General features: G+C 49.7%; 4 protein-coding genes across 6 annotated transcripts; 2 read left to right on the forward strand and 2 right to left on the reverse strand.

Moving 5' to 3' along the window:
- Positions 1-257: 257 nt before the first annotated feature.
- Positions 258-2,500, reverse strand: LOC119243392 (SLC35A4 upstream open reading frame protein). The gene is made up of 3 exons (XM_037509149.2): positions 2,141-2,500; positions 1,009-1,107; positions 258-467 (listed from the first exon to the last, which is right to left on the reverse strand). The coding sequence occupies exons 1-3, from the start codon at positions 2,216-2,218 to the stop codon at positions 270-272; spliced, it is 375 nt and encodes a 124-aa protein (XP_037365046.1). The 5' UTR covers positions 2,219-2,500; the 3' UTR covers positions 258-269.
- APBB3 (amyloid beta precursor protein binding family B member 3) lies at positions 2,373-8,705 on the forward strand. Of its 3 annotated transcripts, none has more exons than XM_037509146.2 (13): positions 2,373-2,791; positions 3,089-3,252; positions 3,339-3,415; positions 3,987-4,047; positions 4,251-4,397; positions 4,521-4,648; positions 4,902-4,907; positions 5,061-5,196; positions 5,336-5,420; positions 5,657-5,740; positions 5,975-6,090; positions 6,218-6,409; positions 8,152-8,705. In XM_037509146.2, exons 1-13 carry the CDS (start codon positions 2,743-2,745, stop codon positions 8,386-8,388), a joined length of 1,482 nt encoding a protein of 493 aa, XP_037365043.1. In that variant the 5' UTR covers positions 2,373-2,742; the 3' UTR covers positions 8,389-8,705. The 3 variants fall into 3 exon arrangements, with proteins under 3 accessions (XP_037365043.1, XP_037365042.1, XP_037365041.1); XM_037509145.2 differs by having other exon boundaries at positions 5,082-5,196; XM_037509144.2 differs by lacking the exon at positions 4,902-4,907 and having other exon boundaries at positions 5,082-5,196.
- Positions 8,706-9,342: 637 nt separating this feature from the next.
- On the forward strand, positions 9,343-15,072 carry SRA1 (steroid receptor RNA activator 1). Its single transcript, XM_037509155.2, has 5 exons — positions 9,343-9,425; positions 9,550-9,675; positions 13,429-13,634; positions 14,353-14,461; positions 14,613-15,072. Exons 1-5 carry the CDS (start codon positions 9,401-9,403, stop codon positions 14,819-14,821), a joined length of 675 nt encoding a protein of 224 aa, XP_037365052.1. The 5' UTR covers positions 9,343-9,400; the 3' UTR covers positions 14,822-15,072.
- Positions 15,073-15,988: 916 nt separating this feature from the next.
- EIF4EBP3 (eukaryotic translation initiation factor 4E binding protein 3) lies at positions 15,989-19,851 on the reverse strand. The gene is made up of 3 exons (XM_037509158.2): positions 17,696-19,851; positions 16,462-16,635; positions 15,989-16,334 (listed from the first exon to the last, which is right to left on the reverse strand). Exons 1-3 carry the CDS (start codon positions 17,796-17,798, stop codon positions 16,306-16,308), a joined length of 306 nt encoding a protein of 101 aa, XP_037365055.1. The 5' UTR covers positions 17,799-19,851; the 3' UTR covers positions 15,989-16,305.
- Between the last annotated feature and the right edge of the window lie 2,339 nt (positions 19,852-22,190).

The raw sequence follows: 22,190 nt of genomic DNA on the forward strand, positions 1-22,190 counted from the left end.
CTCCACAGTCAGGGCCAGAAAGGAGCTAGTGGCCCTAGAAGCCAGTCTTAGGGCCAGTCCCATGGGGTTAGGGCGGGAAGGAGTTTAGGGTGCTGGCTGAGGAGCCACTGTCCACTCTCTGCAGGAAGGGAAGCAAAGATGAAGGTGGCAGGAAAGCTGGAGAGAGCAAACGGGTGACAGTCGAGGAAGCCAAATACGGCATCTGTGGTCGAAAGGCCTCCACCTGCAGGCCCCTTTTGCTCATCCTGCCTCCCCCATGGGATCCAGAGCTAGTTGGGCCCCTTGCGCAGTGACCGTAGATAGTCCCTCAAGGTCTTCTCCACATTGGGAACAGCATATGCCTGAGCTGCATAGATGCCAGTGCAGGTGCCCACAACAAAGCCCAATACTGCTGATGCCCTCAGTTTGGCTACCACATAGCCAGCCAGGAAGCCCTTGAGGAATGGGGAGGACAAGAGCGAGCCATCCTGTGGAGGAAAATGGAGGAGGACACTTAGCCAGGCTCCTCCCTTCTGTACTCAGGAACTACTCAAGCATCCTACCACTTGCACCTCCTCATTCTGGAAGTAGTCTGTAGCAGTCTATCCAAAGATGGCTTCAAGGTTCTACAGGCAGAAAAAGAACCTAGAAGTCCTGATCACACAATCTCAGAACCTTGAGGTGCAAAGGCTCCAATCACAGAACCCTACCGCTACAGGACACAAGCTGTCGCTGTCGTTTCCATACCTGCTTCTCCAGTCTTGCTTCCTAGCATGCTCCCATACTACTGCAGCCAAATGGAACTGCTGCCACTTTTTACATTCACCATGCTACCTCCCACCACAAGGGCTTTGCATATGCTGTTCCTGCTTTCCCTCTTCACCCAGTTTATCCCAATTTAAGATTCCAGTTCAAGTCACAGAGAACAGGCCCTCAATAGCCACTTGGTGAATAAATCTTTACCATCCATTCAAAAGCATATTGGGCAATAAAGTCTACAAGGGGGGTGGAAGAAAGATTCAGCTTTACCTGGCCCACACCACTGCTGACTTCGTCTTCCACACGCCGCTGCAGGTGCTCCAGCTGGTTCTTAAGAAATGCTAGGTCCTTAAGCTTGGGCAGAGAATCCTATGACAAGGAAGAGGCTGACTCTAGCAGACTGACACACTCCTATCCCTTGCTCAAGTCTATCAGTGGCTGGTATGGGGTAGGGGGCAGGAGTGGTGTAAGTCTGAAAAACTTCTACCATAAAAACCCTCTGAGATGACATTGAAAAGGAAGAAAACCAGTGAAATGTATAGAATTCACTGAGGGACTAGGGAGGGCATGACAGATGGGATCTACACTAGTAACTAACAACATCCCTTACAACTATTTTAAATAGCAACTGTCTAGGAGGAGGCAGGAAGGAGAGCAATGGGAAATTCAATTAGGTGTATCAGGAGAGCAGTAATGAACAGAATATACACTACCTAAAAGTGCTGACTAGTCTTTCCAGTCTACTGTGTCTCCAGGCCCAAAACATAGACAGGGCAAGTTCTCCATAAATGTGTGGGTTGTGCACAACTTCTAGGCCAATAGTGAGTAATGTCATGAGGGAGTTCCCTGTACAATTTGGGAGCAATCTGATTTCTGCCTGGGCTTCTCCCACTTTCCCCAAGGCCATCCCGAGCTGAATGAATAACTGGATGCGCTAGGGCGTGGGCTTGGGGAAGGGGAAATGGCTGGCTGCAAGACTGTGGGCAAAAGAACAGTTTGCTTCCGTGTAGGAATGAAATTGCGTGTGCACGCAAAGGATTGAATGGTTTTGAATAGTCGTGTGGATTTGGAAACACAGTGTGTCCGAGAGGGAAATTTCAGGGGCCAGCGGATGGAGCAGAGTGAGAAGTGTGGCAGAGTTGAATGTGTCTGAGCAAGACTAACTGGGGACCGTGAAAGCTCCGGAAGGGGTCACCTGGGTGATCCCGGGCTCCGCTTGCCTCTCCTAGCGCACCGCCACCTCACTCCCAAAGGCCGAGACAGTCCCCCGGGCGAGAAGTCCGCCCATAGAGGGAACCTGGGGCACCCCGACCCACCAGCTGCTCCACTGTCGCCTCTCCCCAGAATTAGAAAAGTGTGACCATCACATCTGACTGACTGCAGATCACCCTCACGCACTCACCTTGTCATCCGCCATCTTCCCCGCCGAACTTGTTGCGCAGGCGCAGCCCCGCCCCTCAATGCCGAGTGCCGCGGCCATCTTTACCGAGGGCGGAGGTACTTCCGGGGCATTTTTGGAAAGGGCGGAGGCGCTTTCCTGGCGACTGAGACTTCGCCCTCTCCCCCGCCGCGGGAACTCCCGCGTGACCCCTCGCGTCTGGTCCCGGGCAGCGTTCGCGCTTGCGCTCACGACCTAGACGCGATGACCTCACTTGTTTACTTGTGCACCCGGGGACGTTCCCCAGACCGGTTTCCGCAGTTGACGAGTTCACGGTGGCGCGGTGATGTCAGTGGCTGGGCTGGCGTCGGTGCGCCTCCCTCGTACTCACGCACGGAAACGTGCATCCACTGGGGAATCCAGACGCTTATTTACACGCGCCACCCATCGGTCCTTCCTCTCCAGCCTCCGGGGGCGGCCCCTGCCCCGCCCCGTTTTTGTGCGGCGCTTGCGGGCCCTCCAGACTCCGGCGCAGAGAGGCTGGGCTTATAGGCGCAGCAACTCCAGAGGTCGAGCTGGGCTGAGAGTCAAGGCCGGCGCAGGCCGGCGGGGACGCGGCCGGGGCTATGCTGGGCAAAGATTACATGCTAGCCATCATTCTGGTCAACTGCGATGGTGTGCACGGAGGGGCCCGATGGGTGGACTCGAACCTGAAGGGGGGACGAGGGAGCGCCGAAGGCTGCCGGAAGGCTCAAAGACCGGGAGGGGGTTGGGGTACGTGTCAGGGTAAAGACCGGGGGACGAATAAAGCCTGATCTTTGCGCTGCAATATCTGAAATTGAAAGTCCGAATCCTCAGACGGGACCTCCAGTCCAAGGGTTGCCCCATAGGGGTGAAGAAAGATTATTCTGAACCCCTGAATATGTCCCCCCCTTTCCAATCCTGTCCCCCTCCCTTCCTTTGCTTCTGTAGATGACTTGTGGGGGGACCAGAATCTGGAGGGTGAGCCAGGCCTTCCCCCTGGCTGGAGGAAGATTCGGGATGCTGCAGGTACTTACTATTGGCACGTACCTAGCGGTAGTACCCAGTGGCAGCGCCCGACCTGGGAGCCAGGAGATGCAGAGGACCCAGGCACGGTAAGTGGAGGGTAAGGAGGGGACGGACCTGCGCCCTTATGTGGAGCTAGGCCTGCTGCTACACTGACCTAGCTCTCTCTTTACAGAGCACGGAGAGGATTTGGGGACTTCGGCCCCCCAAGGGGAGATCCTTCTCCAGTTTGGAGAGCTCACTGGATCGGAGGTAACATAGATAGGCTAGGCAAAATGAAAGACTTGGGGTTCCATGGCATCTAAAGTTAAAGCTGGTGTCAGTCTGTTTCCCAGCCCAGTTTCTGGAATCTGTCCCGTGTTTGGGGCTGTTTTGTGTTCTTGGCTCTGTCCCATGTTATTGACTTTCAGTATTTAGAATTTGTCCCTTGTTCCAAGCGCTATCTTTTGCTACATGTTGTTTTCCATATTCTGTGTCCTGATCTAGCAGGTTCTAGACTTTGATCACTGTCTTAGGCTCTGCCCATGGGGCTTCCTATCCTGTGTTCTAGGCCTCTTGCCCTGATTTGGGGCTCTGGTTCACAGTTTGGACTCTGCTCCATATTTGCAGCTTTTATTCTACATTCTTTGTCCTGCCAAATGAGACACCACACTCTATGATACCTTTGTTTAATATGTCCTGGACCCTGTTCTGCTCTGGTTTTATATTAGAAGTACTAAATTATGTGTCTTATCCCATATTTTTGTTCCCATCAAGTAGTCTGAGCTTCACCAGTGTCCCTTCTGTAAGAAGTGTTCCTCTTACCAGTTCTGCTCTGTTCTAGTAACTCTCTGTCCTGGTTTGGTGAGGAATCCTACATCCAGAGCATGGAGCCAGGGGCTAAGGTAGTCACATGAGCTTGAGGGTCAGCCCAAACCATGGGGGAGGGCCGCAAGGGGGAATGTCAGGGATGGGATTGGGCTGAGCAGAGGTGATCTGGGTGCATGGAGCAGGTACCAGAGGGTTTATATGTGTGGGATCTTTGATACCTTCCATCCTACTCCACCTCTACTCAGGACCCTCCTGACCTTTCCTTCAACCCCAACAGTGCTTTGCAGTCCGCTCTCTGGGATGGGTAGAGGTACCTGAAGAGGACCTGGTGCCAGGCAAGAGCAGTATTGCAGTGAATAACTGCATCCAGCAGCTGGCCCAGACCCGTACTCAGAGCCGGCCCCCAGAAGGTGCCTGGGGCGAGGTGAGCTGCTGGTCCTTTAAGGGGTTTAGCCTAGTGCCTGGTAGAGGTAGCTTTCATTGACTTGCTTCTCCCCAGTGGCAACCACAGTCATCTGAGCTCTGGACTGATCTCTGTCCTTGGCAGGGCCAGAACATGCTAATGATCTTGAAGAAGGATGCCATGAGCCTGGTGAATCCCCTGGACTACAGTCTGATCCACTGCCAGCCTCTGGTGCACATCCGTGTTTGGGGTGTGGGCAGCTCCAAGGGCCGGTGAGGAGCCCTATATTCCCCCCACGTTATAGTTGCTCCTCCCTCCCCCTTGCAGCCTGTGATTCCCACTGATGTTTTTCCCCTGTACTTGAACCCTTGGACACAGATCCTCTGTCATGGATCCAAGCTCTGCCTCCCCTGCCTGGTCCAACACTGGTTGGGGAGGGTGGGCCCAGCTCAGCAGGGACGGATGGGGGAGAGCCTGACAGGCTGGGCTGATTCTCTCCTGTGCTCCCACATGCTTCTGGAACAGTGACAGGTGAGTAACGGCCAGGTGTCTTGAGCCCCAGCCCTGACCTCCCTGTTCTTCCCCTGCCATGTCCCTTGCCTGACTTTACAGCTTCCTGTAGGCACTACAGGCCCCTGCCACTCCCCAGTCGCTACCTCGGCCCCATCTCTGCCCCTGTCCCAGCCCCATCTCTGACCCTGCCAGGGACTTCGCTTTTGTGGCGGGTGACAAAGACAGCTGTATGCTCAAGTGCCATGTGTTTCGCTGTGACGTCCCTGCCAAGGCCATTGCCAGTGCCCTACATGGGCTCTGTGCTCAGGTAAGGGTCACGAGTGGTGCAGGGAATGTGGGTGAGGAGCTGGGCTTGAGACTTCCCAGATGGTCGGGGCAGGTGGTATTGGCTCCCTCACCTCAAGGTCCCTCTCCCTGTGCCTCACACTGACTCATTTGTGTTCCAGATCTTGTCAGAGCGAGTGGGAGTGAGCGGTGGCTCCCCATGCTGCTCCTTAGACCCCATCTCCCCTGAAGACCTGCCGCGGCAAGGTATGGGAGGGAAGGAGCTGCCCTGCTTTGGCCAGAGGTGGAGTGGGGGGTGGGGTCCTGGCTATTTAGTATTTCCCTGGAGATAGGGGGCTTCTGAGGTGCCCTGGTTCCAAGGATCTCAAACCCTAAATTGGAGGAGTGCCGTGGCCTTTCTCCTGCGCGCTCCAGCTCTCTCAGAGGGGTGGGGAAAGGTGTCAGTGAGAGAGTGCCCAGGCCACTCTGTGTGTGTGTTTCAGTGGAGCTGCTGGACGCAGTGAGCCAGGCTGCGCAGAAGTACGAGGCACTGTACATGGGGACTCTGCCGGTCACTAAAGCCATGGGTGAGGACTGAACGGGCTGGAGGCCGTGGGCTGTGTAAGGTCATGAGGAGGTGGGACCTAGCTCCTTTTCTCAGCTCTCATGGCTCCGTATACCCCGGATGTACCACTCCTGCCAATTCAGGATTCTAAACCCTGCCCCAGTATTCTGTTCCTGTCTCCCTGAACCCCAAGTCAGTGAGAAGGGCTCTTCTTTCTTCATGTCTGTGAGACACCGTGTTGGGCATTTCCCTCCAGGTATGGATGTGCTGAACGAGGCTATTGGTACCCTCACCACCCGGGGGAGCCGGGATGCCTGGGTCCCCACCATGCTCAGTGTATCTGACTCTCTCATGACTGCACATCCCATTCAGGTACCAGAGGGTGAAGTGGGGGGCTGTGGAGGAGGCGGTGGGTATAATGAAGGGTCACTGCTGGCTTCTGGGAGGGTTCAGTGTGTCCAGCCTGTGGCCCTGTAGTGACTAGGCCTGGTGTGGGCAGGCAGAAGCTGGTGCAGAGGAGGAGCCACTGTGGCAGTGTCCTGTGCGCCTCGTGACCTTCATTGGTGTTGGCCGCGACCCACACACCTTTGGCCTCATTGCTGACCTGGGCCGTCAGAGCTTCCAGTGCGCTGCCTTCTGGTGCCAGCCCCATGCTGGGAGACTCTCTGAAGCTGTGCAGGCTGCTTGCATGGTGAGTTCGAGGTGGAGTGGGAGGGTGGGGTTGCCCATGTTTTCAGTATTGGGAACTGAGGCTCAGGATCAGTCTTTTCTCCAGAGATTACAAACCAGCAATCCCAGGGTTGGCTGTCATTCTATTTGGTCCTCCTGCTGTTTTTAGTAAGTTTTAGTTACCAGCATATAAAGGCTGGGACATTTCACACAGTGATTGCTATTCTTGTTTTTCCAAAAATGCCCGAAGCTCTGACACTGGGTCTATACACAAATTTCCACACTCAACTGAAATCATGGATGTGCTATGCCCTGTAGAGTGGACACTGCTTTTCCTGCTCGTCTAATTTAGTTTATGTCCTTGTATCTGTAGGCATTTGGGTGTGGGATGCTTACACTCTGCTCTGTTGGTTCATTTTGCTCATTCCTTAACAAGTATCAGTGCTTTCGGGTTACCAGGCATGGTACTTGACTGGGGGAGTTCAGTGGAATAGAGGGCATAGCTCTCATCCTTACAGAACACTGAGGTTAGAGAGAAGGTAGTTTAGAACGAAGGTACACCACAGGATGATGGAGACACACCCTTCTGGGGTTCAGAAAGGTTATCCCAGAGAGGTGATAGAAAAGCCAGAGTTGAAAGAACAAAGAGGAAGTAAGCCAGGTGAAGGGAGTGGGCTGGAAGGTGTGCCAAGTACAGGGAACCCCAGCAGAGAAGGTGAGAGATGTTAGTGGATTAGAGTATCTGGAAGAATGTAGTGTATCTGGAGTACAAGGCAGGAGTGGGTGGAGTGAGAGAAGGGGGCAGAAAGAATGGCAGAAATCAGGTCATGGAAGAACTTAGAGGTCACAGTGATGAATTTATTTTATTCCAACACTTCAAACCATTGAAGGGTTTTGGACAGGACAGTGAAGTCAAGTTTGTGGATCAGTAAGACCACTTAAACTACAGTATAGGTAAAAGATTTGGAAGACTCGAGAAGTACTAGGAAGATCCTTGGTTAATTGCATTGGGAGTTTGGGTTGTCCATTCTCCCTTTGACTAGGGAATCCACTATGCTTGAGACCAGTCCACCCCTGTGAGAGATGAGAGTCAGCACAGCAGTCGGTGAGGTTGGGGGCACAGGTTCTGCAGGCAGAGCCAGGTTTGAATCCCAATTCTGCCATTTTCTGGCTAGATGACTGAGCAAGTCATGTGTGCTCTCGCTCTCTTAATATTTAGTTAGTAGAAGAACTGGGGTACAGGCCAGAGGTGCAGGGTAGGGGGCGTGGGGGTTGATAGTGGTGAGAGGATTCACCAGAGACAGAGTGGGGACCAGAACAGGCTGATTTATTGAAATACATTGCTGAGGGGAGCAGCCAGCAAGACAGGAGAGGTCTGCTGTGCCATATGTGGGTTAGCTCCCTGGCTGGGGATCGAACTCAGGCGGCAGAGGTGATAGCGCTGAGACTAACCCTTAGGCTACCTCGGAGACCCCATGTGCTCTCTCTAGATCTCAGTTTCCTTATTTGCAAAATGGGGATAATGACACCTAATAAATAACCATGGATTAAGTTAGATTATACAAAACACTTAGCATAGTGTCTAGCCTTCCTTGAATGCACAGGAAATATCATGTTTTGTGTTTTTTTCCTACCTGGAAGTGCTGAAGGGGTTCCAATGTGGCTTCCTAACAGCCTCATATTAGACCGATGCCTTCCTGCAGAAACTTTCAGGGAATCCAGGAACAGAAAGGACCTGGAATCTTACATTCACCTTCTCCCTAGGTTCAATACCAGAAGTGTCTTGTGGCCTCTGCAACTCGAGGCAAGGCCTGGGGTGCTCAGGCTCGTGCCCGCCTGCGGCTCAAGCGGACCAGTTCTGTGGACTCTCCAGGAGGTCCCCTGCCTCTCCCTCTACTGAAAGGAGGAGTTGGGGGTTCAGGGGCAGCCCCTCGAAAGAGGAGTGTCTTCTCTTTTCTTGATGCCTTCCGGCTGAAACCCTCTTTGCTCCATATGCCCTAAATTGATCCAGGAGGATTGGGGAAAAGAGGCTCTGGCTCCATGCTCAACTCTACACTTTCACTCCCCAGGGGCCTGTAGCCTCTCCCCCCTTGGAGCCTTCTCTGCCTGCCCCTCAGACCTTTGCCCACCCTCTATTTATTGCCCAATTTATTGTTTATGTGGGTGACTGAGAGGCCCTGCATCACAATTAGGCCTCTGGCTTCCCTTCTCCTGGGTCCCTGTGTTCCTTGCCCCTGTCTGATTCTGGACAGTTGGCTCTACCTCAGCAACACTTTATAGCAAAATCATTACAAATAAAAATTCCTCAGTGACCTCAATGGGTGTGAGTATATTGGGCCTGGGTCAGAATTGGGGGTTAACATGTGAGGTGAGTGAGTCTGTTTGGTGTTGGTGGCTGCTTACAGTTGCATGAGAGCCGGGGTGAGAGGGAAGCCCGAAGTCCATTCATTCAACAGGTAGATCTTCTAAGGTCTTTTCTATGCCAGGCACTAAGCTAGTCACCGGGTATGTAGTAAGAGTCAGGAGTTCATCTTTTGATACTGTCAGAAGGGGGAAGACTAATGAATCAAAGACTAAAAATAATAGGTAATCTGAGGCGTGATCGGAACTCGGGTGAGATGTGACTTCAAGAGTCGGCATAGAACACCGAAGGAGTTTTAAGTACTAGTTATTGAACTTAGTATAAATGTGAGGTGGAGGTGAGATTTCAGAAACCCACCACTGAGGGCCACGTGTGGGACAGGAGATGCCTGGTGGTTTAAACGCGGGCCTCCAACACTGGCGCGATGGGACCCAGAGCGGACTGGGGTCTAGACCGCCGCCTCCTGGTAAGAGGCTCCGCTGCGTCATTATTTGGAGGAAATTTCGAGCCCCTTGGGGAGCCGGTGTAGCGTTTCGGGTCCACCCTCAAAGGCGCCAGGGGGAGCGGGCTCGGGCGGCGCGCCCCAGCCCGCGGGGCCTTGCGGCCGCCCCGGAAGTGACGCGCTGCCCCGCTGGCCGTGCGGAAGTGGAGATGGCGGAGCTGTACGTGAAGCCGGGTGAGCGCGACCAACGGGCTGGGGGCGCTGGGGCCTCCCTGAGGCGGAGGCTGGGTGCGGTTACCGCGTGGATTGCGAGCCCCGGGTTTCCCCCAGGTTCGCTTCACACGTCTCACTTCCGCAGGCAACAAGGAGCGCGGCTGGAACGACCCGCCGCAGTTCTCCTATGGTCTGCAGACCCAGACCGGCGGACCCAAGCGCACGCCGCTCACCAAGAGGGTTGCCGCCCCGCAGGATGGATCCCCCAGAGGTGCGTGGGGTCCCTGAGTGCGGAGACCACCGAGATTGGGCGGTGCGCCGATAAACCTGTCCGGAGGGCCCTTTTTGCTCAGTTGAGGACTCCCCTGAGAAAGCTTGGAGCCCCACAAAAGATCTCAGGGGAGGCCTTTCAAACATCTTTGGGGTTGTATTTTTCATTCTCAAATTTTATTTTCAACCTGCGCCGCTTTCCAGAACTCCGTAGTGATATATCCATTTGTCTATTTTCTACATCTTCACTTGGATTAATAAGCATCTAGGACTTAACGTCTTATTCACCCATTTATTTTATCCTGCGACCCTGAGGTCGACCTAGACAGCAGTAAACAAGAAAGAGGTTTCTGTTCTCACGGAGCCCACACTCTTAGCTCTGGAGATACACATGGAATAGTAGTGAGGGCTCTGACAAGAAATAAAACGGTGATGTGCCTGAGGGGCTGATATTTAAGCTGAAATCTGAATGATTGAAAGCTAGTGACCGAAGATCAAGTGTAAGAATGTGCCACGCATTGGAAACAGCTGGTCCTGCAATGGGAACAAGTTTGGCAGATTCAGACAGAATACCTAGTGGCTAGAGCACCTATGCACTGGAAATAGATATGAGATCTGAAAAAAGTAGTAAGGTGCCACGTCACAGTGGGCTTTGTAAATCAGGATAAGGCATTTGTATTTTCTATGTGAAATTGGAAGGCATTGAAAAGTTTAAGTAGATGGGTCTTTAAACTGGGTCAAAGCCCCACCTTTTGGCATGGGAAATGCTCAGGGAGAGACTCAGATTCAGGTCTTTCATCGTCCCTCTATTCTTCATACCTAGAACACTGCATTGGAACGATTTAAACCAGGGTTTCTTAACCTTGGAACTATTGACATTTTGGGCTAAGTAATAGTTTGTTGTGATGAACTTTTTTTTTTTAAAGATTTATTTATACAAGAACCAGGGTACAGGCCTGATGCACAGGAGGGTGAGAGGATTCACCAGAGACAGAGCAGGGAACAGAACAGGCAGACTGACGAAATACACTGCTGAGGGGAGCAGCGGGCGAGACAGGAGAGGTCTGCTTGCCATGTGGGATTCTCACTGGCTGGCGGGGATCGAACTCGCGTTGCAGAGGCTGTGGACAGCTTCACAGTGCGGCGCTCAACCGCCTGCACCACCAGGGAGGCCTGTGATGAATTATTTTCACATTGTTGGATGTTAGCAGCATCCCCAGCCTCTACCCACCAGAAACCTTAAGCACCAATCCAGATCTGATAGCCAAAAGGGTCTCCAGATGTTGGGCTTAGGGCAGAATCTTCCCCAATTTTTACATCTATATGTGTGTGGAAAACCAATTTTAGGGAAGAAGTGGGAAGGATTAAGAGGCCACAAAAAATAAATTAAGAGGCTATTACGGTAACAGGCAAAATATGATGATTTGGACAAGGATGGGAGTTCTAGAGATGGTAGGATAGACCGATAGGGAGAAAACAGCAATGAGTAGATATAGGAGGTGAGGGAAAGAAAAGCGTAACTTAAATTTTTTGCTTGAAGAACTGGCTGGGGTATTGTTCATTGATACGGGAAGACTGGGGGATAAAGGTTTTGTGAGAAGGGCAAAAGCAAACTTTCTGTTTCTGCCATGTTAAATCCGGGCTGCTGTTTTGGGGAGAGATCTAGACCAAATTAGAGAAACGAGTCACCATCACATGGATGGTATTTGATGTCATTTCTGCTTACATAGAAAGTGTGTGGACAGACGACCAAAGATCCAAGACAGAGTCCTAAGGCTCTCTAGCATTTCAGCATTGAGTAGGGAGGAGACTGAGAAATAACCAAAGAAGAAAGAAAAGTAAAATTTACTCTGGGAGAGAGAGACTGCTGAGAGGTCAAGTTAGATAGAGAAAAATGACTACTAGTCGATAATTGTAATGACCTTAAGAACAGCTTGTGGAGTGGTGAGAGTAACCCAGCTGGAATGGGCTGAAGACAGAATGTGAAAAGTAGAGTGATTACAGACGTTTCATTTAAGATATTCTATGAACTACCTGAAGATGAAATAGGGGGAGGCCTCTTTAAAATACAATAAAAATAAAAAAATAGGGGGAGGCCTTTTTAAAATACACTAAAGCATCTTCAGCATGTTCTTATGCTCAGGGATGACTCAGGAGGAAGAGAGACCTGCTCTTCAGGAGGAAAGCGCGAAGGCAGGGAGGTGGGGGTGTACAGTAGGGCTGGAGAGGGTGTGGGAGAAGAGCAGGGAGCTTTCATCTACTAGAGGAGGGAAAGTGCCCTAGATGCAGGTGGGCTAGTAGAAGTGGTGGAAGATGAGAATTCCTGTCTAATTGACCTCTATTTTCTTAGTGAAATCTGAGGGAGGGGCAGAACTAGAGAGACAGCAGGGAAAGGAAAAGAAGGGGGAGAAGGCAGAAGAGTTTAAAAGAGGCCAGGTGTGGATTTAAGGCAAAGGGTAGGATTTAATGTGTAGCCATGAATTTTAAAGTCTAACTCATCAACGTGATTCTGTTTTTCTTCCCAACAAGTGCAGCCAAGCTGGGTTTACCAGAAAAGTGGACAGTGAGAGCAGATCAGTTAGGTGAGAGTGCTTTTGTAAGAAGTGATGAAGCTGGGGTAGCTGAGCTGGAAGCGGAGGAGGAGGGGTCCAACTGTGGAGGTAGTATGGTGGCGAGACAGGCAGAGGGGAGTGAGAGGCTGAGGTAAGGTGTAAAATACATAACCATTGGAGAAACCAAGAAATCAAAGGCCACCTTAGTAGAGTAACTGTCCATGTGGATGTACATTTTTTTATTTTTCTCCTCCAGTAATGGTCCCATTGGCCCCTTACTAAAGCCAGAAGCCATGAGTCATCTTTGACTTATCTCTCTGCTCCACAAAGTCCTGTTGTTGTCTTCTCTAAATAAGATCTCAGACCACTCTATTTCCCCTCATCTAGTCTCTGCTGACATGCTCTTTCCTGGACTTCTCCACTAATCAACCAGCTATTGTTCCTGCCTCCATTCCTGACCTATTCTCATCAGTTTTTTACATGCTATACAATGAATGTCTTAAAACGCCATGTAGTCACATCCCTTGCTTTTATAAACCCCGGGTGACTTCCTATTAGGTTTAAAACCAAACTTCAAAGCCCTGCAGGGTGTCGATCCCCTGCTTACCTCTCCCTTTGTTGTTACTAATTTCCAGCCGCACAGGCCTTGGTTCTCTTCCTTGAACAAGTCAGTTTCCCTGCCTCTTGGGCATGGCGCTTGCTCTGCCTAGCGCACACAGTTCCTTCAGCTCTTCATGGCTGCATCTAATATCCATTAGATCTTCACTCTGAACACTTTTTGCTGCTACACATTAATCTAGCAGCTCTACCTGTATGCACAATTACTGCAACCCTGTAAAATAACTATTATTTTAGTATTCCCATTTTGCAGAAGAGGAACCCAAGCTCAGAGGTTAAAAGTAACTGCTAAACATCACATACTGAGTGAGCTAGGGTAACTTACATATCACCTTAGAAAGGCCTTCCATGAACAGTCTAATTATGTCCTATTATATTTTCCATTTTATCACACCATCCATTCTCTTTGTAGCATACAGCATAATTTGGTAATTTTCTTTTTTTCCCTCTAGAATTTAAGCTGAGATCAGGAACCTAATCTGGCTTATTGTTCTATCTCTGTGGCCTCGCTTAAAAAATTAAGTTAGAGTTGAGCTTCTTACCAATTTAAATCATAATTGCTTGACCCTGCTTTACCTTTTCAGTCCCCACCTCAGAGACTTCTCCTGGGCCATCCCCAATGGGGCCTCCACCTCCTTCAAGTAAGGCTTCTGGCCCGCCCCCTATGGGGAGCTGTCCTGCCTTCAGTGTGGAGCCCACAAATTCCCCAGTCATTGAGTCAGAGACTCTCCTAGAAGAGGTGCTGAGACCTTTGGAACAGGCATTGGAAGACTGCCAGGGCCACACAAAGGTAAGCACTGGCATGCATGTTGGGTGATGAGGAAGGCTCCACTGACCCCAGATGCAGGTATGGCTCCCGGAGTTAATCTCTGACCCTCTCGGCAGTGGCTCTTAACCCTTTTTGAGTTAGGAGTCCCTTTGGGATCTGCTGGGGATTTCACAGAAAAATGAACACAGGATTTCAGGAGGGTTCATGGAGTTTTGAAGACCATTTAGTAGAGATGTGTAGGGACACAAGTTGAATTGAACTCCCATTAGTGATAACAGCCTGGTTTTTGTACCCTTACATCACTCAGAGCAGACCCTGCTGATTCTGTGCTCAGGCAGAGAGGGAAAGCCTCCCCACCCCCCACAAATCTATAGTGTTGTCCTAAGTTCTGTGGCGGCAAGGGATCTGAAGATTCTTAAAAGAAGGTTAAAATTGCCTAGTGATTTCTATCTCTTGGGTCCTTAGTTCTCTATTTGTAGAGTAGCACAGCAGAATGAGTTTGAGAATTTGAGATATTCCTGAAACTGAAAAATTCTAGGCACACATGTACTTTTCTTAAAAGGAGATTAATAGTTTTTACTAGTGTCTCACTGGGGTTTCTAACCTTTGGGTAAAGTACCAGAACATGAAGGTTAAATGCAAAGTCCTTTGGACAGAGAAAGCCGGTGCTGCCTGTGTGCACTGCCTCCCCTTGCCCGCTGGGCTGGTAGCTGACTGGGAGGGGGCATCTATCTCTCAGAAGCAGGTCTGTGATGACATCAGCAGACGCCTAGCTCTGCTGCAGGAGCAGTGGGCTGGAGGGAAGCTGTCAACGCCTGTGAAGAAGAGGATGGCGCTGCTGGTGCAGGGTAGGAGTGGGTCCCTGGTGGCGCAGCCCAGTTCCTTCTTCCAGCCGTGCTGGCTGACCTGGGACAGGTGCTGAGAATTTGGCTGAGAGGGGAGGAATGGGAGCTGTGTTTCTTGCTTAAGGCTACCTGCTCAGCCCCTCTTTCTCCTCAGAGCTTTCAAGCCACCACTGGGAAGCCGCAGATGACATCCACCGCTCACTCATGGTTGACCATGTGACTGAAGTCAGTCAGTGGATGGTAGGAGTTAAAAGATTAATTGCGGAAAAGAGAAGTCTGTCTTCAGAGGAGGCCAATGAAGACAAATCTACAGCCACAGCTGAGAAAACCCAGATCGTACCAGGCATCCAACAGGCTCCATAATTCTGCGGGTTCCCCAGACTCAAACCACACCATCTCCCATGTGTTGGCAATGGAGGCCTTCTCATTTGGCTCCCTCTTAGCACTTGAGAGACTGTCTGCCCCATTGGGGTCCTTGGCCTGACCCATCTCTGGGGAAGAGGTCTCACCCGGGCCACTTGTTACCCATAACATGGATTTCAATAAAAACACCTCAACGGCAGGCCCTGGTTTAGGAGAGGTGCACCCTGTCCTATGCCAAACTGTCCCCCCCCCCCCCCCCCCCGTGTCTTTGACTACCCTGTTCCCCAGGCATCCAGCAAACCTGTTTTTCCTCCATGCTCTGGACATGAGCAGATTACTGCTTGCTACTTCCCCCCTCCCCCCCAATTAGAATGAAAAGTACCACTCTTGCTGGGCTGAGCAGCACTATCTTTGGATGATTTCATTTCAGCATGATAATAGAAGCTGAAGTAGCACAGGGGATTTCAAGAAAATGAGACTACCCTATTCTGCTACTACCTTTGAGGTATATGTAAAAGGGTAACAGTGATTGGAATGAGATTAGGAAGAACGTAGCTGTAAAAATTGAAGGAGAAATTACCTCAGATGCTACAGGGATTAATTAGAACCAGAGATTTGAAAATGGCTGTATAAATTAAAGGAGAAAAGGACCAGATTACTAAACTGTGGGATTATGACTCTGACTTGCTGAATAAGCTGCTGCCTCAGTTTAGGCCCTAACTCTGAGGACAACAGAGCCATAATAGGTGGAAGGGGCCACAGAAGTTTGTGTCATGCTATGAGAAGGGAGGGTAGAGGTTTTCAGTGTCAGAATAAAGGGGGTGGTACTTAACAGGTGAGAGGCAGAAAAGGCACGGAGAGACAGTAGAAGGCTGGGCGCCACCTCTTCCTGCTTTGGAATAGCTAGGGAAGGACTGCCGGGAAAGTCCAATTCCAGGAATGCTGCGTCCTGGAAAGACTGGGACAGTCCCTGGCAGGGGCTAGACTATTACTGTTCATGGTTTGGCAGCTCTTGTAGCCTATCCCCATAGCTTCAGGCTCTACTTGCTGCTGGAAGTGGGCCCAATGGAGAGGGACCTGGGACCTCTGATCCTGACTAGGCCAGCTGGGGCATCTCAGCTGTATGACTGAGATGGAAGATCAGCATTGAGGACACTGGAGCCAAGGCATTTCTTTGAACCTTTACTAAGCAGAAGGTGACATACTCCATTCCCCAGTCCTAGCCTCAGCCCTTAAGCATGGAGGGCTCGGGGTTGGGAGGAGTGCCTACAGACCACAGAGAAAGTAGAGCAAAGGGCTTGGCAAGTTGCCCACTCCTATCTCTGGTCTAGCTGCCTCAGAACTAAGGGAGGCCCAGAACCAACAAGTCACTCCCTTCCAGATTAGATGAGGCCAGTTGGCCTTTGGCTACCCCTGGAAGAGGTGGTGGCAGGAACGGCATGAAGGATCCCTCTAACTCCATACACACAGTCATCGGCACTGGATTAGATGTCCATTTCAAATTGTGCGTCATCTGGAGAAAAAAAGAACTGTTTCAGGCTGAGGGTTTGCAAGCCCAGCATTGGTGAAGAAAGTCCTCCTGGAGTAGAAGCCCCACTCTAGTGAAGTAATTTTTAAATTTTAGGCCCTGCTTTCCTTACCGGGTATCTCTTCCTCTGTCTCCTTCTGCTCCTTCAGCTCCTCCAGCTTGGAAGGTGGGGCTGTTGGAGGAGTTGTGACCCCGGGAATCTGAGGGAGGCAGCAGGGTGGTGTCCGGGCAATGGGTGAGTTCTTGCACTCCAGCAGGAACTTTCGGTCGTAGGTGATCCTGGTGCCTGTCAAGGGATATAGGTAAGAGGCAGCAATTTGGGTACAGAGCTGTCTGGAGCTCTAGATGCAGGCCTTTTATTAGAGACCCAAGAGTCTCAGTTCCTGTATATTAAAAGGTTAGGGCTCTGCAACCTAGCCAGGATCTCAACCAACTAACCTGCACAGCCACATTTGGACCTGAACAAGATGTGGCTAAGCTCCATAAAGCAAATGGAGCATCCCAGCTGGTTAGTTCTAGGAGCACCACCAAACTGAGAGCTCAGGTTTGATTTTAGGCAGGCTGCCACTGTACAGTTATGCTGGCTGTGGGACTTGACTGCTTTAGTCTACTTGGTGGGGCCCAGCTCTTCCACCTCAGCTAGATCAGGAAGCCACAGATGTGAAGGCTTTTCAAAACTCACCCTGCCACCTGGGCTTTAATTCTCTGATGGAAGGAGTTGTGTTCCCCGTAAAACACAGGCACAAAATGTCCTTAACCTGACCCCTCCCAAGTCCCAGTTCAGGCTCAGCCCTGACCCCTCCCAAGTCCGATTGGGCTCAGCCCAGCCTAGAGGAACTCTGTGTCCTCATAAAGGTCCTGCCCTGCTCTTACCCCTCCCTCCGCCTCCACGTGGCAGCAACCCCTGGTTCAGGAGCCCAGGATCTTCTGATCCGGGGCTGCTGGCCCAGCCAGCCCAAAGACTCTAAGTCCCTGCCTCCAACTGCCCAGTCCCGCGGTAGCTGCTTGGCAAGACCCAATGTGTGTTCCTGAGGCTGCGGTCAGATGGGGCCTCAGTGCCTGCTCCCAGGCGCCAAAGTCTGAGAGGGCCAATGAGTAAGTGGCCAGAACCCAGCCCAGCGATTTCAGCCCAGTCACCCGGAAGGAGCTGTGTTGCAGCACTCTGAAGTTTTAGGAACTTGAGTTTCGGCTCCACACAACAACCCCCAAGCCCCCCAAATACAACCTGCACAGGCGCCAGTGGACAAGTCCAAGTCTCACACCGCCCGGCCCCGGGCCCCCGCCCCGCCACGGCACGCGCGCGCGCTCGCCAGCGCTGCCTGCAGATCCCGTCCCTGCCCGCTGACCTCCCGGGGTGGTGGCGTATAGCGTGCCCCCCGGCGTAGTGCTGTAGCAGTCGGGCAGTCGGTCCCTGCCCCCGGGAATCGGGCAGCTCGTGGACGTGGACATAGCGAGCGGGACGAGCAGGAATGCAAGCGGCTGGTACTGAGGACGCTGAGCGCAGCTGAGTCTGAGGCGGACTCAGTCGACCACGTGCGGCCGCAGCAACAACACCAGGACGACGTCACGCCCGGGGCGGGACACCCGCCGTCACTCAACCCGACGGTCCCGCCCTACCTGCGAGGGAGCAAGCCCAGGCTAGCATAGAAGCTGGAAGGAGTCCCAGGTCCTGCACTGGCCTCCAGACCCTCCTGGCCTCCAGACCCTCGTTGGCCTGACTGCCCGAGCGTTGCCAACTTGCTATTGGTTGTTTCCAGCTGGGCGCTGGGGGCAGGTGACCTATGACACACTTTACTCCTATCTCTCTCAACAATTTTGGACATTAAAGCACTATTACTGGCCACATTTTACAAGGGAGGAAACTAAAGCCCAGAGAGGTGATTTGTTTAAAGTCACATATTGTAGGAGAGGAAGCTGAGATTTAAACTTGAGTAAACCTGTGCCCTTCAGCACAGCTGTGTTCAGCCTCCCATTAATGAATTACAGTACAAGATGGAAAGTGCTCTGATGGTCCAGTGCACAGCAGGAAGGTCAGGCCAGGAGGTGTCCTTTCTGGATGGAGACCTGGGCCCAACTATGAAGGATGAGTCAAGTTTGGGGGATAAAAGAGGCCTGTCCTTTGATCTCTCTGCCACAGCTAACCCACCCCAGGAAACTAAGAAAGGGCAGGGAGGCTTTGGTTTTTATCTCCCAGGAAAGGAAGGCTGGAGAGAGTGTGGCCTTAGGTTAGATTTAAGATTTTTTGATGTTGGTACAGTGATATGATATGAAAGGAGGCAGGAAGACTTGGGAGAGTAAGTACTAAGTCTAATACCTGTGTACTCCAAGAGCTAGGGAACTAGAGAATATGTTGTTGGCTTTTAGAGAGAAAACCAGATTCATTATTCATGCAACCTGGATGCAGAATCAAGAGTTTAAATCAGTGGATCAACAGTGATGGTTACCTATTAAGTGTATGGGAGCTTAAAAGAAAACAACAACTATGCCCAGGCCCATCTGCCCATATAACCTGAATAAGGGACTATCAGGTCTCTGCTTACCAGGCAAATTACTTGGGACTCACACAAATATTATCAAGATCAAAAATGGTAAGTAAAAAGTAATCACAAAATAGGTTTGCAATTAGTTCATCAGATTCATGGTCTTGTTTTCCAAATCTGTTTCTGAAGCCCAGGCTTCTGCCCTTTATTGGAGGTGGACTTAATACACTTGTTTATATAAAACCACTTTTTTCATGCTCATTGCCAACAGGAGAGAATGAAGGTGAAGGAAACTGCCTGTTGGCAAATAGTGACAAATCTTTGAAGATGAATAGAAAATGTAACATTATTAGAGTCCCCTCACTCCAGGACAAGGTCCACTGGGAAGACGTCATAACCTGCCACATTTTTGGTGGAAGATATCTATGGCTAGTTAGAGAACAAGGTGTTCAGAAGCTGTTTTCCTACAGGCTTGTTTGCCTCTTTCTAGGTTTACAGTGTGGTCCAAAGGTCGTAAAACAGTGGGAAAGTACTGTTTTATACTAAGTACTTTTCTCTGTTTGGTTTGAAACTATTATTCAACCAGCTATTCCCTTTCTAGAAGTTACATCTAACAAAGATTGGTCCCCTTGGGCCTCCCTAGTGGAGCTGGGGTTAAAGTCTCAGTGTTATCAAGCTATCTCCACCCACTGCAGCATGAGTTTGATCCCTGGCCAGGGAGTTGACCCACATAGGGCAGCAGACCTCTCCTGTCTCGCCCTCTGCTCCCCTCAGCAGTGTATTGCAGTAGATCCACCTGTTCTGCTCCCCACTCTGTCTCTGGTGAATCCTCTCTCCCCGCCTCCCTGCACTTCTGGCCTACACCCCAGTTCTTGTATGCATAAATAAATAAATAAAAAGCAAACAAACAAAAAAAAAAAACCCCAAAAGAGTGGTCCCTTTGTGCACTAATTTTGCAGTTTGGAGGAAGTTGGTCAGAATCTACAAGAATAGATGAAAACTGCAGTTCCAATTCCTGAGATTTCTTACCTCTGGTTAGGAGAGGACCCCATTGGCTGTCCAACTCTCTTCTTTGGTCTGCTTAGCTGAGTTGATGGGATTTCCCCTTTGAGAGCAGGGACTGAAGGAAGCAGACTGGCCTATAAAAGGGCAAGTCAGCACACTGTAGCCACAATAGGTTTAAAGGGTCTTAAAACAGCAATAATTTTATTGGTGGTGGGAATTTTATTACATTCAACACTACTTTAAATAAGTGGGTCCAGGAATCTTGATGATACAGAATCATTCCTTAAAAGAACTGTTATTCACAATGGGTACGATCTATGCCCCAGCAGGATGTTTCTTAATGATTCGAGGGCTCACTATGGATAGGCAAGGTTTTCTTCTGCCTCCACTAAATGCTCAAAGTCATTAGTGGTCTCCACAGAGCAGGCTTTTGATTCCATGTGAGAACTAATGGTAGGGGCTCTCAAATCTCAGCAATGTAAATGTTCCATTGGCTTCAGAATTCCCATACTTTATATTCTAATTCATAAGAAAACCTGTGAGATCTAGGAGACTCTCTTGAGTTCATTTATGTTCAATTTCATTTTCAGATGAGATAATTGAAGCTCAGAAATGAGAAATGACTTTCCTGAAGCTAGAGAGCTTAAAGTGGCAGAAATGAAAATAGAATTTAAGCTTCTGACCCTTGTTTCACTGTACCCATGCTGCCTCCCCCCAAATCCCTTATATATATTTGAAAGTAATTAAGTTCTTACCTGAGCTACGTTTAATCCAAGGTTCAGGATGGTAAAATAGCAGTAAAGTAATGCCAGGAAGAGGCAAGACAGAGGAAGAAGAGATTATAGCAGGCAAAACGGGGCAGGGAGTAGGTTATTGGGATCCAAGTAGAAATGAAGGCAGTGCTGATAAGAGGACACAGAGAAGGGTACCCTAAATAACTACTCTCAACTGCACAGCACGTTTCTTCCTAATCTCTGTAGAGGCTTCTCATAATTACCTCCTCTGCTCATGGGTTTTAGTTCCTGACCTGTGATAAAATTCCTTATCCTAATGCCCTCAGAGAGCAGATGACAGGCCTAAACCCTCTTGAATTAAATACATAATTAAAATGCACTGTGGATAATTAAAACAGAACAAAACTCACCTTTTGATCCCACTGAATAACTTAATATTATCTCTCACTAGCATATGTTTCATTAAGAGTAATTTCAATCGTTTCACCATTAGGTGATTTTTTTTGACTAGTAGCAAGTGAAAACAGCAAGATATGTAGGTGATGCAAGGGTCTTTTGTCCCCTTCAAGGTAAGGGGTCACTTGAAAATACCTGACATGGTTATCAAACACTATAGAGGAAGTAGCTACAACACTAGTGATACTTTCTGAATTCATTAAAAATGAGCTGAAATATAAAATGATACAGAAGACAAAGAATCAGGTATGTCTAACACAAAACAAGCATGGTATGTCTGATCTAGGGCTTGCTTTAGGAACCAGGCAGAGAAGATTAAGAACCCTTGTTGGCATGAGTGCTGCTTGTGTGGTTCTGCTTCTAGTTTCTATTTTTTTGTGTATCCTTCTTTACCCCTGATAGGTATTTTGGCTTTTGTATCAGCCTGAAACATTTTCTCGTTGACCTTTTCAGATTGTCTGTACCTAAGACAAGGAAATTCTACTACATTAAAACATGATCAAGTTGATGACGGTTCTTTTCAGTGGGATAGTTTTTCCTTCTCTATTGCATCAGATAGTTTGGCCAAAGCAATCCAGTCCAGTGTTCCTGTGTTTAGCTTGTTAAATATATTGGTTCTTTATACCTGGGGCCATGGAACTAAGCCCAGAATTAGTCACATATTTATTAACATTACTCAGCTGTTTCAATAATACAACAGTTATAGGAGTCACCTTTACCCCTCCCATGTCCTAACCCAGGTAAAACTTAAAACACCTATAACCAAATAAATCTTTAGGTTAACAAGTCAGAAAGCACAGAATGAACCTGAAGTTGATGAGCTGGGTATCCCTAAGTTTGATGAGTGCTATCTGACTGAATTGCTTTTGTTCACATACTCTCAAACTATAAAGAGTCAAACCTATCAATGGCCTATCTGCTAAAGCCAGATAAGTTGCAGGGACTTGAAACTTTCTCACTTATAATAATAAAATGATAGGGAAGAGAATAAGGAATGTTTAACACAGACTCAGTAGAACTAGTCTGAGAAGTGCTTTTTTCAAGGCTGCCTAAGAATGGCGTCTAAAGTGTAAACTGTGATAAATAATATTCAATATGGTTCAGTATGATTGTGAATTGGGTGGTACCTGCATGACCACTGAAAGGATCACACCCCACTTCTAAAT

The sequence above is a fragment of the Talpa occidentalis genome, unplaced genomic scaffold, assembly GCF_014898055.3.
Source record: "Talpa occidentalis isolate TD23 unplaced genomic scaffold, MPIMG_talOcc4v2.1 talOcc4.13, whole genome shotgun sequence".
NCBI classification, from domain to species: domain Eukaryota; kingdom Metazoa; phylum Chordata; class Mammalia; order Eulipotyphla; family Talpidae; genus Talpa; species Talpa occidentalis.

Bases quoted from the DNA above. Each gene is read 5' to 3' on its own strand.
- LOC119243392 (XM_037509149.2), bottom strand. From the start codon at position 2,218: ATGGCCGCGGCACTCGGCATTGAGGGGCGGGGCTGCGCCTGCGCAACA. The intron at 1,108-2,140 runs GTGAGTGCGTGA...TCCTTGTCATAG, and splicing joins GGAAGATGGCGGATGACAAG to GATTCTCTGCCCAAGCTTAA. The intron at 468-1,008 runs GTAAAGCTGAAT...TTTCCTCCACAG, and splicing joins TCAGCAGTGGTGTGGGCCAG to GATGGCTCGCTCTTGTCCTC.
- SRA1 (XM_037509155.2), top strand. From the start codon at position 9,401: ATGGCGGAGCTGTACGTGAAGCCGG. The intron at 9,676-13,428 runs GTGCGTGGGGTC...TTACCTTTTCAG, and splicing joins GCAGGATGGATCCCCCAGAG to TCCCCACCTCAGAGACTTCT. The intron at 14,462-14,612 runs GTAGGAGTGGGT...CTTTCTCCTCAG, and splicing joins GATGGCGCTGCTGGTGCAGG to AGCTTTCAAGCCACCACTGG.
- APBB3 (XM_037509146.2), top strand. From the start codon at position 2,743: ATGCTGGGCAAAGATTACATGCTAGCCATCATTCTGGTCAACTGCGAT. The intron at 5,197-5,335 runs GTAAGGGTCACG...TTTGTGTTCCAG, and splicing joins TACATGGGCTCTGTGCTCAG to ATCTTGTCAGAGCGAGTGGG. The intron at 6,410-8,151 runs GTGAGTTCGAGG...CCTTCTCCCTAG, and splicing joins CTGTGCAGGCTGCTTGCATG to GTTCAATACCAGAAGTGTCT.
- EIF4EBP3 (XM_037509158.2), bottom strand. From the start codon at position 17,798: ATGTCCACGTCCACGAGCTGCCCGATTCCCGGGGGCAGGGACCGACTG. The intron at 16,636-17,695 runs GTCAGCGGGCAG...ATCCCTTGACAG, and splicing joins ATACGCCACCACCCCGGGAG to GCACCAGGATCACCTACGAC. The intron at 16,335-16,461 runs GTAAGGAAAGCA...TTTTTTCTCCAG, and splicing joins GACAGAGGAAGAGATACCCG to ATGACGCACAATTTGAAATG.